General features: G+C 39.5%; 1 protein-coding gene across 7 annotated transcripts in view; it reads left to right on the top strand.

Annotated features, from left to right (window-relative positions):
- KCNC2 (potassium voltage-gated channel subfamily C member 2) overlaps window positions 1-12,891 on the top strand; it is a 159,033-nt gene extending 146,142 nt beyond the window's left edge. Inside the window, exons 2-5 of one of the 7 annotated variants that reach the window (XM_065415475.1) lie at window positions 3,474-4,401; window positions 6,787-6,796; window positions 7,198-7,310; window positions 10,815-10,951. In XM_065415475.1, the coding sequence (XP_065271547.1) occupies window positions 3,474-4,401; window positions 6,787-6,796; window positions 7,198-7,310; window positions 10,815-10,951 (1,188 nt within the window). Of the gene's footprint in view, window positions 1-3,473; window positions 4,402-6,786; window positions 6,797-7,142; window positions 7,311-10,814; window positions 10,952-11,653; window positions 11,716-12,781 lie in introns of those variants that run through there. The other 6 variants (XM_065415460.1, XM_065415483.1, XM_065415467.1 and 3 more) reach the window with 6 other exon arrangements.
- Window positions 12,892-13,100: the final 209 nt, after the last annotated feature.

The following is a 13,100-nucleotide window of genomic DNA, read 5'->3' as shown; positions in this document are numbered from 1 at the left end:
TTGCCTAATCAATCCCAATATCTCCTACACCCCAGCTTCAAATCCTACTTTCTCCTCCAAGCTTCTTGTTCCAATCTACTCCCGCAGCCTCCTTTCCCCTATTGTCTCCATTGCATTCAAGTCAAGGTGTTTTCTCCTCCTCATGGCCTGGGAGCCAGAAAAGATATTGAGAGGACAGGAGAGACAGCTTCTCTGCTCTCCGTTTCTGGTGCCTGGTGCCACAGTGATCCACAGCAGCCAGGAGGAGCACCTGTAGGAACAGCCCTACTCAGGCACTGCAGCCTGAGGCTGGAGCATACTCAGTACAGATGGAATTTTTGGAAAATTTAGCTGCCAAATGCTAACAAATCTTTACTGAGCCTGTGAGAATTGACATTTTTAGAGGCTTATAAGTTATAACTTGGTCAAACTTGGGCAATTTTTCACAGGAACAGCAAAAGGAACATCCCTGACACCAGGGCAATTCTCTTGCCAATTTCAAGTTTCCGTTCCAATGAAAAGGTTGTATAGATTTTTGTAACATGGTCTAAACAACATATTTTCCCATAATCTTGCTTTTGGAAATGGCTGAACCTTTTTTGGTGAAACTTTCCAAAAATATTCAACCCAAGGCAGATAATCAGCATGGGAAATTGCCAAATTTTAACCATTCAGGCTGAAAAGTTACAGACAACTGAAAATAGAGTCTAACAATGGGAAGTATTGGGCAATCAAATCTAGAGAGAGCTATCAGCTCTGTGTATAACAGAGAATATTTTCTCTAATGGATGACCTGTATCGATGAATTGATTGTTTACATCTAATTTTTTTGGTACAAGAAATGTTTGTAGCACCCCCTCTCCACCCTGTTACCTTCTTTAATGCCAATCTGCTTACAGGTATTGATGGACAGGTCTGGATTCTTCTGGATCCCACCACCCACTCAGCAGGGTGTATCTTCTTTATTTTTTCTTATGAATTTATTTGGTGGTGCCTCCACCCCCCTCACTCCTTCCTGGCAGGGTCAGCAGGGCAGCTTAGGAGGAAAATTCTAACCACGGGGTAATCCCCACTTACTTGCCAGATAGTTGGAGACTTCCAAGAAATAACACAAACACATACAATATATTCAACACAATAATTATATTGAACAGGAGACTAATATAACATAACAGGGTAAAACACTATTTTTATGGTCAACAGTGCCCATGCTGATAATACCCATGACTTTCCCCAGTCACGTGTCCTGATGTAGCAGATATAAGATTAGTGTCCCGTTGGTACATGTACTTTGTTGGGGTCCTTGATGATCTATGACCACAAAATTCTTCTCTGCAGTAGTTTAGCAGTGTGGCTGACTGGGTTCAGTACAGCCCAAAGGACTCACAAGTAGGTGCAGGTGGTAAGTCCCTCCACAGGTTTAATATGCAGCAGGTTATAAAATCCCCAAACTCTTACTCCCTGGTTTGAGGACACAGTTCAGGGAGTAGGGGGTCCCCAAAACAAGTTCCCTGACTGACTAAAAGATGGTGCACTCACAAACTTCATGAATGATCCTCAGGTTCAGAGATGACTCTGGACTCCTCAGTCACTGCAGAGGGGCTGATCTCTGCTGGCAGGGATCCTCTTCAGGCAGGAATCAGGCTGCTTCGGTCCCAGGATTTCCCCTCACCACAAAGGGGTGCAGGGCTCAAGATGCAGATTACACAACTGTACTAAAATCCAAACTGTAGTCTCCTAGCCCGGTGTCCAGACACACACAGCAGGTAGCAGCCCTGGACTAGCAGACAGAGCAGAGCTGACCATGTGATGACTGGTCTCACCTAGGTAGCTGGAGGGCTAACTCAGCCTGACTGGGGAAGTTTCCCAGCAAAACCTCTACAAACTGGGAATCATCAGTGGAGAAGGAAAAACCCAGCTGAGGGATCTTGCTTTCAGGTCCCTAGAGGCCAGTTCTCAGGGGGAACCCTGCATGCAGGCCTGGGACTCACACAGCCAGTCCTGCCCTTGCCCTGGCTGGCTCCAGACTCACTCAAAAATGGCTTCTCCCCTTTCCTGAACTCCCTGGGAAGGGCATCTCACTCCCTATTGGTTGCGGGGCAGTCTCTGAGTCTGCCTTGGCTCCCCCTCCCTACCAGGGACAGTGTGCCTCTCCCTGAACTGCCAGCAGACAGAGCCCCAGGAATCTAGGTAATCTCCCTGAGGGTTACACGTTGATGACTTATTCAGAGGATATAGCCAATATTCTTAGCAGCATGTGTGAACCACAGCCTTAAACCCCATTAGGATCAGCTCAACCTGTCCTACCTCTTTCAGAGATTGAGAACCATGGGGGTGGAGGGGTCTCTGACATTGGATTTTTGATATCCACACTCAGCAGGCAGGACTTTAGTTTTCAAGGCATAGTGTCACTTTTTTAATGAATCATGGTTACCCTGATGCCCTTGATGAACAGTCCCCCCGCCACCAGATTTTTGTTCATCATGCAGTGTAAGGGTTGGTTATCACTCTCCACCTCAGGGATTGCTTCAGTTTAATGTTTCATGTGTATTAGTCTGTGAATCACTTTGGGAGCCTTTGTAATTAATTGTGCTATACAGTGTAAAAGTACAATGTAAAATGTATGAGTGATTATGATGATTGTTTATTAGTAGGGCCCTACCAAATTCATGGTTCATTTTGGTCAATTTCACAATCATAGGATTTTAAAAATAGTAAATTTCATGATTTCAGCAATTTAAATCTGAAATTTCATGGTGTCGTAATTGTAGGGGTCCTGACACAAAAAGGAGTTGTGTGTGTATGGGAGGGTGTCGCAAGGTTATTGTAGGGGGGTTACAGTACTGCTACCCTTACTTTTGTGCTGCTGCTAGTGGTGACGCTGCCTTCAGATCTGGGCAGCTGGAGAGCAGCGGCTGCTGGTCGGGACCCAAGCTCTGAAGGCAGAGCCGCTGCCAGCAGCAGTGCAGGAGTAAGGGTGGCAATACACCATACCATGCCACCCTTACTTCTGCGCTGCTTCCTGCAGAGCTGGGCCCTCAGTCAGCAGCTGCCACTCTCTGGCTGCCCAGATCTGAAGGCAGCAGCACAGAAGTAAGGGTGACATGGTATGGTATTGCCAACCTTACTGCTGCGCTGCTGCTGGCGGGGCGCTGCCTTCAGAGCTGGGTGCCCAGCCAACAGCTGCTGCTCTCCAGCCATGCAGCTCTGAAGGCAGCACAGAAGTAAGGCTGGCAATATTGTGACCCCCTAAAATAACCTTGCGACCCCCCTGCAACTCCCTTTTGGGTCAGGACCCACAGTTTGAGAAATGCTAGTCTTCCCTGTGAAATCTGTATAGGGTAAAAGCACACAAAAGACCAGATTTCATGGGGGGAGACTAGATTTCACAGTCCATGATGCATTTTTAATGGCCATGAATTTGGTAGGGCCCTACTTATTAATGTAAAGTACTTTATGGTTCTGATTTCCTTTTTCTTTCCTTTTCTTTGCAGTTCATTGCTTTTGCCTCTTTATTCTTCATCCTAGTTTCAATTACAACCTTTTGTTTGGAAACCCATGAGGCTTTCAATACTATTATAAACAAAACCGAGCATGCCATCAATGGCACAGAGGTGGTTCTACAGTATGAAATTGAGACAGATCCTGCTCTGACGTATGTGGAAGGAGTCTGCGTGGTGTGGTTTACATTTGAATTTTTAGTCCGTGTTGTTTTTTCACCCAATAAACTTGAATTCATCAAAAATCTCTTGAATATCATTGACTTTGTGGCCATTCTGCCCTTTTACCTAGAGGTGGGCCTGAGTGGGCTCTCCTCCAAAGCTGCTAAGGATGTGCTTGGCTTCCTCAGGGTGGTGAGGTTTGTGAGAATCCTGCGAATCTTCAAACTCACCCGGCACTTTGTAGGCCTCAGAGTGCTGGGCCACACACTCCGAGCTAGCACCAATGAGTTTTTGCTGCTGATAATATTCCTGGCACTAGGTGTGTTGATATTTGCCACCATGATCTACTATGCTGAGCGAGTAGGGGCCCAGCCCAATGACCCATCTGCTAGTGAGCACACACAGTTCAAAAATATCCCCATTGGCTTCTGGTGGGCTGTGGTCACCATGACTACCCTTGGGTATGGGGACATGTATCCTCAGACTTGGTCAGGCATGCTAGTGGGTGCTCTGTGTGCTCTCGCTGGGGTGCTGACCATAGCCATGCCTGTGCCTGTCATTGTCAACAATTTTGGAATGTACTACTCCCTGGCAATGGCGAAGCAGAAACTTCCAAGAAAGAGGAAGAAGCACATCCCTCCTGCTCCTCAGGTGAGCTCCCCTACCTTTTGCAAGACAGACTTGAATATAGCCTGCAATAGCACACAGGGAGATGTCTGCCTCGGCAAAGACAACCGGTTGATGGAACACAACAGATCAGGTAGGACACAATCTCAAATGCATGTCCTCTAAATACTTTATAGACCAGTATGTTTGGTAGGTGTCAGAAAGCATTAAATCTTTCTGCAACTAAAAGATGTAGTTCCCTCCCCTCTCCCTTCACTCCAGTGTTTGCGTGTGTCAGTCTTGTAGATGGCAAAATAGTTACAATGACATTCCCAGGTCTGTGCATAGCTGGTCTATACAGTTTGCTTGCTATGTTGTGAATGCTTTTCTGCTGATGACATCGATCATTTATTTTGCTTGTTGTTTGTTTCATTGTACTGATGTTCTTTTGTTTTCCTGCATGATTGTGACTATCTGAACAGCTACTGTGTTCCACACCATTGAACTCCATGCTGTTCTGCTGGGTGTTTGTCTCTTGTGTCAGCTTTGCCTATGGCATATAGTGGCATATTATGTAAGATGCAATACAAGAGGAAGTCATTAAAAGAAACAGGTGCTTTACCTTGTAAAGGACAGCACTCAACGGAAGAATATAGAAAGCTGGCTTCTAGCTTTCAGATTTCTTTCCATTCAACACTCCAATTCCCTGGCAAGAAGTACTTCCCACATCTGTGTTATATGGGACATCACATTGTGTTTTTACTGTTATTTTGATAATATGACCGATATTAAGTTAAAGTAAAGCTTCTTGGGAAAAACTGAAAATGGCAATCATCAGCACCACTCTAGATGTCATTTCCCAGCACACACTGAATATCTTTTGAGATTAAAGAACAAAGTTAAGTAGCATTTAGTTTAATTACTATAGATTTGCAGTCACAAGTAGGACCGGTCAGAAAGCAAGAATTCCGTTTTGCACGAAAGTTTGAGCCCTAGCCACTGGGTTTTAGAGTTAGTCTCAATCTCTCTTGTTGGAGCTGTTCCACTTTGTACAAATAATTAAATATTCATTGGGAAAAATAAAGAGATTGACTCTGTAGCCTGATGGTTAAAGCACTCACATGGCATGTAGGAGACCCAGTTTCAAGTTCCTGATCCAAATTAGACAGAGCAGGGACTTGAACCAGGATCACCTATATTCCCTGCAAGTGCCCTAACTACATGGCTATTGAGTATTCTGGAGTTGAGTATTCTATTGAGTATTCTATTTTCCAGAAATTCCATCGTGGACCTGAAAAACATTCCAGATGAAAGTTTAGTTGAAATCGACACATTTCTGAAAAAGTTTAGTTTTCAATGAATCAGCATTTTCTGGCAGAAAAAAAAAATCTCAAAAAAATCCTGACCAGTTCTAGTCACCAGGCATTTTTTTTCAAATCTGTTAACTCTTATGCTGAACATGGCTTTATTGCAAAGCTCCCATATAAATCATTAGGCTCCTTTTGTAAAGTCAATAAGTAATAATAATGCAAAAACATGCGTTTCAGTGTTGGAGTAGCTGGATTTTGCTCTTTAGAGGGAAGAAGCTGAAAATTGTGACTGTGAAAAGTATCTTAATTCAGTTCTGACATTACACCACTGCTTAGTCTTAGGTTAAAAGAAGATCAATTAAAGAGAGAGTTCTGAGAACTCTGAGAGAGTTCTCAAGCAAAGGTAACACAGATTTTTTTAAAATTCTAAAGATATCAAAAAAGGGAGAGAAACTTTCAGATGACTGTGTGTTGTGGGTGGAATATAGTTAGTTTTACAGTGCTTGACTGATACACATTCTCAGACAGCATCTTCAAAGTGTTAATGACAACAGCTTTTCTGTGTCATCAAGTCCTGCTAAAGGCATTCCAGAAGAGAGGAGGCTCTGTGTGACAGCGCAAAGAGATAGTTCTAGTGAGTCTGCAGATTTATTTACAAGGTGTTATAATCCTTGAGGTTAGAGAAAAAAATCTTAAAGTGATCTACTTCTGGGTTTTTTTTCTCGCTCTCTCTGATAGCGCCACCATTTGTGCTCCGTTTCTAACTTAATTTCTTGTGTAGTTATTGGGATTGTTGTGCATAACTTCAAGGTACAATATTGCCATTTGTGGCCCCAATTCAGGAAAACACGTAAGCACATGGTTAAGTGCTTTCCTTAATAGGGACGGTTTCTTGAATTGGGTCCTGAAATACTACATATTTCTTGTTTAAAAAAAGGGTCTTTTGGAAAAACAAAAGTGGGCGATGTAGAGATTCTATTGCGTGCTGAATCTTAACCACACTGACTAAGGACCGCATTTAGCCCTCAGGTATATATGATTGATTTCAATGGGAGTTACATTTAATGTTAATTGTGCATTTCAGAGCAGCTTTGGCCCTAAACATTTATCATTTAATTCCTATATCAAAAGTTCTTTTAAAAACTATTCTACAGCAAAATGATCAACATAACTTAATTTTTAATAAAGAAGATAGTCAAAGAGATTAACACAATATTAAAACAATTAAGACAGACTACTGTTGGAAAGGTTAGCGTCTATAAAGGCACGTAATTCAGTAGAATAGCCTTTTATCTGATGGCATTTTATTTTATGTTAAGCTAGCTGAACATTAGGAGATATCTCAAATAGAGCTGGGATATTCAAAAGATGATTTGTTTTTGAATAAAACATTTACTTTTGCCCTTTTGCTGAATTTTGTAGTGATTAATGATGAACTGCAATCTTTTTCTTTATTCTTATCATGACATTATTACTGTTTTTTGTACTTGAGTGATGGGAATATCCGGCATTCAACATAAGCTCTTTGTGATGTCTCATTTCCTCATTCATTGTTGTCTGTAAATGGGCATGGTGCTTTAACCAGTGTTATCAGGTGAAGACAGTGCAGGAAGTGAGCAGCCACTCTCACCTGGGGAAAGGCACCCACCAATCAGACGCTCTAGTACCAGAGACAAAAACAGAAGAGGGGGAACATGTTTCCTACTGACAACAGGTGATTACACGTGTGCTACTGATGGAGGGATCAGGAAAGGTATGGACTTCTTTCATTAGATTGTAAAAAGTCACTCAGCAATGTTCTTGTGAAAAGCAAGCTTCAAGTAAAATAAGATGTGAACAACTGCGCTATTAGGAAAGATTGTAAATCAGTTCAATGCTTTTTCTTTCTTTCTTTCTTTCTTTCTTTCTTTCTTTCTTTCTTTCTTTCTTTCTTTCTTTCTTTCTTTCTTTCTTTCTTTCTTTCTTTCCTCTTCTGGTCCTTCCTTTTAGAAAACATTAGTTATTTTCCTCACTCCCCCTTTGTGGTATATCTGACAGTCATTCTTCTTGTGTCTTCATTTGTCTGTACCCTACAAAAAAGACTGCAATGTAGCTCTTTCTCATTAAGTCACTCACATGCTTCTTTAAAACATGCTCAAGTCTGATAACTCAGCATTTTGTAGGCTCTTGGGTGGGATTTTCAAAAGTGTTCAGCATTGGCCTCTCTCGACTTCCATTGACTTCAGAGGGAGCAGAGTGAGGCCAAGGCTGAGCACTGCTGAAAATCTTGCCCTTAGATCTGTATGCAGAAATGTGAATGTGAGTGTGCACAGCTGCATTTCTGTGCATAACTACTATAATTGGAGAATAATATGATTATCCATTAATGCAAGGTAATAACATGAGCAATTGCAGTGATATCATATGCAGGTGTAGGTGTTCAACTGTATATTTTTTGCTCGCAGATCCTAGGCCTCTGCCCATTGAGAATTAGAATCTGTAATATGTACTAGATACTTATAATTCTTCAAGAAATTCCTTTTTAGGGCCCAGTCTGGTGAGGTACTGAGGAACTCTTGCAAAGTGCTCATTACCCTTATCTCCTAATTACTCTGCACCTAGCAAGATCAAGTGTATAATTTCAATTAGACATTTCAGTGTAACAACATGACATTGGTTACTGTTAACTTGGTAAAAACCACAACTAGAACAGGTCAGAAAAACCAAACTTTTCTCTGAAATAAATTTCAAATGAAAATTCTTTATTCAAAAATTTTCATCTGAAAAATTTGGGGTTTTCAGTGGGAAGTTTCAAGCTGATGCCAACAAAAAATTGTTTTGATATAGCTTAAAATATATTATTTCAATTTTTTTGAAACAAAAAATCTGAAAGAAACAACATTTTAAATTTGAAAGTTATATATAAAAATGTTTCAGAATTTCCCCAGGAAATCTGAATTATGTTATTGAAATTGACATTTTCCCATGGAAAATATCTGGTTCCAATGTAATCATATTATTTGGTGGGAATATTTTCTAGCTGTAAAATTTTGACTTCTCTAGCCATAAGCTTCACTATAAGCAAAATACTTTGACCATTGGGCCTGAAGTTTATTCAACACAGATTATGTTACTTCATAATCTGAAAGCACTCTCAGGATATCATCAAAATAATTTGAAGATCTGAAATTTAATTCACATATCAAATGCCATAGTTTTGCATTTTTTTTTATTTTGAGTTTCAATGCTTTTTCCTTTCATTGCAGACTCTCACTGACTTCAATGGGTTTTGGATCAAACTCTTACCCCTGCTTTCATCCATCCTGTGTATTTTTTTCCCCACTCTTCAGATCTCATTCTTTTTGTCATAGCATCTTTGCCTTCCCCTACCTATCAGTTCTCCTTTGCTTTTGTCATTAAAAAAGGGAAAAGAAAACATAACAAAATATTATCTTTCTAAGTTGAGTAAAAGACATCACCTAATTTCTTTTGAATCTCTCTACCTTCCCATATTGCCAAGAGTATGTTTCCAAGAGATTTGGACAAATATGAATAAAAATAGATGTTTTTTTCTCAAGCTAGCTCTTTCTAATCTGTGCAAATTCCAATAGAAGCTCCTAAAATGAATTTAAAATGAACTGGAGGTTTGTGAAGCATCACAATCCAACCTGCCCTTACAATCTGGAGATAACACTGCACAATGTATTAGCAGACTTTGGATTATAGATTTGCTTTTAGCAAATGTTCTCAGTACATCAGTCAAGAAATTTTGAGATTGGGAGAAATATTAATTATAATTTCTATTATATATTTGTGTCCAATATGGTTCACAATGTGTTAGGCCCTGTACAAACCTAGCACAAAAGAAGATGCAATTTCTGCCTTAAAGAACATGTATTTTGGAGAGACCCTAGCACATAAGACCAGATTTTCCTAAAACTGCTAATCATCTCTTCCCAAATATGATATAAATACCACCAAAATTATCCTATGTAGAAGATGAACAAGTAACTGCTCATCTGTATTTTCATCTACACATTTAATATTCTTCAGCAAGAATCTCATGATTTCATTGCATGCAAATACCCCAGTCTTGCAAACTGCTTAGATATCTGCTTAGCTTTAAGCTGGTAAGTAGCATCACTGAGGTCAATAGGACTATTTGTGCTTACAATTAACATGCACATAAGTATTTGCAGGTTTAGGGCTCACATCTTTTAGTATAAGGCAAAATTTGAAGTAGAATGTGGGAAGAATCACCCTGAAGTGTTTGTACTTTGTGGTAGTCTTCTGGATGCTATCCCTGAGTATTTTTGTACAAACCAGTGGGGTTAACTCATTGCTTCATGGGTAGAATTATTCAGGTTTTATTGTGTAAACAGTGAGACAATGATGAGCAATGTTTTCTGGTGATTTAAAAGCACAGTCTCTACTAAATTCAGACAAATCTATATGCAGCATAAAGTGGGTAGATTGACCTAACAGTATATGTGAACAGAAATGTTTGCAAGTGCAATGTTCCCCCCAAATTGTGAGTTTTTAGATGTGACTACCCAATTTCAGAATTAATTTTTCATCATGTTAGGCTTATGAGCAGTCATGTTGTGCTTTTCATTAGAATCAGTTAAATAAAGACTGCAAATAATTGTGATTTAACTTTGCAAATCAGAAAGAAATTGCAAATTTAGCTATCTTATTATACTTTTATATTAGATACAAAGTCTGAGCCTTAACATTCCTGAAGATAGAGCCTCTTTACCAACAACATTATTTCATCCTCTACATGAATAACTATAAAATTACTTTATATAACTATGTAGTTTTCTGTACATTAAGGAAAATCTGATCATATTAGAAATTGGGTTTAACACAGATTATATCTTTCTAACACTTTTTTACAATCTGTTCTTTTAAAGACCTTGAGTATATTACTCAAATGACACAATCTACAGCAATCAGTCAATAGTACTCTATGAATGACCAAATCATTACTTGATTTGCACTTAGCTGAACCCTACTAAAACCAGTGGATTTGTACTGAAAAGTAGGTCTAAAAGTATGTAGCACATATGATTTGTGATGGCTTTGTTTATTCTCATTGGAAAGGACAGCTACGTTAAGATCCCGTTTTTTTCTCTTTTGTCTCAGCATTGAGCTCTTTGCAGGCAAAGTCCCTTTGAACCCAAAATAGCACATTTGATTACATTGCATTGTATTGTTTGTCTTTGTCTATTTTCTGGCTGAATTCAACTGATGTCTGTGCATTTTCTCATAAAAGGATACGAAAAATCCCGAAGCTTAAACAACATAGCTGGCTTGGCAGGCAATGCTCTGAGACTGTCTCCAGTAACATCACCCTACAGCTCACCTTGTCCTTTAAGACGCTCTCGATCTCCCATCCCATCTATATTGTAAACCAGATGGCATCAATCGGCTACATAGCATTAATTCAAATACTGTTTACCACATTATGGAAATAAATGTAGCATTAACTGTAGGTTCCATAAATACAGTATAAATTCTGCATGATATAAATGTCAGTAGTAAGAAATGCCACTTGGGTAGCTGAAGATTCTTATCTTGGCTTTTAAGATTGTCTAAAGTAGTGCTTCTCCTTTTATCTACTATATTGTCCTACTTTACCATGGCAATAAAAGGACAGCTAGTAGACTCCATTGGCCAGTATATTCAATAAATAAGTGTATTTTCAGGGAGATATATTTAAAACAACGTGCTTCCAAATGATAATCAATCACTCCATTGAACCTTCATTACTTGTGACTCTAACCCATTCTGAAGATGTCTGGAATCTTGTCTTTGTCACACACAATGTGATTTGGGTCTGATCATTTGCATGGATCATACTGTCTCCATCACCTGACAGCAGTGTTGCAGATTACTGGGACCATAGATGGCTCTGGATGTGTGTTCTTGCATTGTACCATCCTGCTGAAATGAAAGCACTGATGAAATGGTCTGTATGTGGGATTGTTTTTTGTTGTTTAACCTTTTAAATTTCTTTAAATTATTTGTTTTTAAATGGTTTGATTTCTTGATTAACTTTGGTACTAGACTGCTGTATCAGAGTTCTGAATGTCTCCGGTTGTTTGCACACAGATAACTGCAAAGAGGTTGTCATTACTGGTTACACGCAAGCTGAGGCCAGATCTCTTTCTTAATGGCTTGGGGAAGGCACAAAACATGAAAGAAAGGTAAACACCATCCAGGCTTGCAATTTTAAGCTAGCAAGTGCTGCTTGGTACTGTAGTCATTTTTCTACTCCAGGGTTCTTCAACATTTTCAGAGGCAGAGTGCCATGTAAAAGCAAGAAGATTATTGCTTTTATCTGTACAAATATAGGAGGGCAGTAGTTCTCAAAAGGGGTTTGACCAGCCTTAAATATGATTCATGAGCTTCATAAATTTCTTCAGTCAGTGTTTTTTTGAGGTGCTTTGTTCTATATGTTGTTTCGTCTGTCTGTTTTGCTACGTGTCTGCTGTATTCTTCATCTGTCTCCATAAAGCACAGAAGTACCTTTAAAATGTCCCCATCTTTTAAGATTAACTGTTGAGTACATTTTCTCCTTTCCCCCCTTTTTGGTACAGACTATACATTTCAAATGTAAGTTAATATCCTTTAGCCTACCTAATGTGGGAACTTTGAAGATCTTTGAAACGTGGGATTTAGCAATGATTTTGCCATTCTAACTGGTTGTCTACTGCAGCCGCATCAATCCCGCTACCTAGCAACCAACATTCATTACTGTATTCAAACTGTATCCCCTCCAGTGGCTTTTTCTTTCAATTTAAAAAGCAAGAACCTGTTTACGCAACAGTACAAATGCAGTAGTAGATTTGATATTTTGGGCTGGTGAGGAAAAAGACACCCAACAACAAAGTCTTATGGAAGAAAAAAAAAAAGCGCGAAACTAAGTCTTAAGAGATCCTTGAGATTGTTGAATAATCCCTGACTGTCATATGTTTATATTTTTTGTTAGGAAGAGAAATAACTTTTATTGTTGACCATGTAACATATTCTTCTGTATGTAGCCTAGCTCTACAGCATGACCTGCATGTCAGACTTCTTGTACTATAATATATTTATCAAAGTATACATTTCTGATATTTAGAGATGTACAATGATTTAGTTTTGGTAAAACATTGCCAATAGAGAGAGATAATTGCAAACAGCTTTTTAGCAAAGGAATTAATATAATATCTGGTGCTGCTGTTATATTGACTACAGTGTTGTACAGAATTTATCATGGATTTTTGACTGCTGAAAAAGGGACAATGGAATTTAGCCATACCAAGGACTGTACTGGAAAGAGACTACTGCTGCTGAATGGGCCATGATAAACAACTCGTGCATTGAACAGGTCATTGAGCCGTCACATGGGAAGTAGAGATTATTATGAAGATGAAGGACTGATTTCAATTGCTGCTGCCAGTGGAAGAGGTGACTAGTCACTGCTGATGAGTCAGCTGTAAATACAATGTGTGTGCATGGAATATCAGCTTTTGCCATCTATGTCAGAGGAAGCTGAATTCAAAGTCATCATATC

This window comes from Emys orbicularis, chromosome 1, assembly GCF_028017835.1.
Source record: "Emys orbicularis isolate rEmyOrb1 chromosome 1, rEmyOrb1.hap1, whole genome shotgun sequence".
In the NCBI taxonomy this organism is placed as follows: Eukaryota; Metazoa; Chordata; order Testudines; family Emydidae; genus Emys; species Emys orbicularis.
Note: the sequence above shows the minus strand (reverse complement) of the source record. Positions and strands in the feature narration are given on the sequence as shown.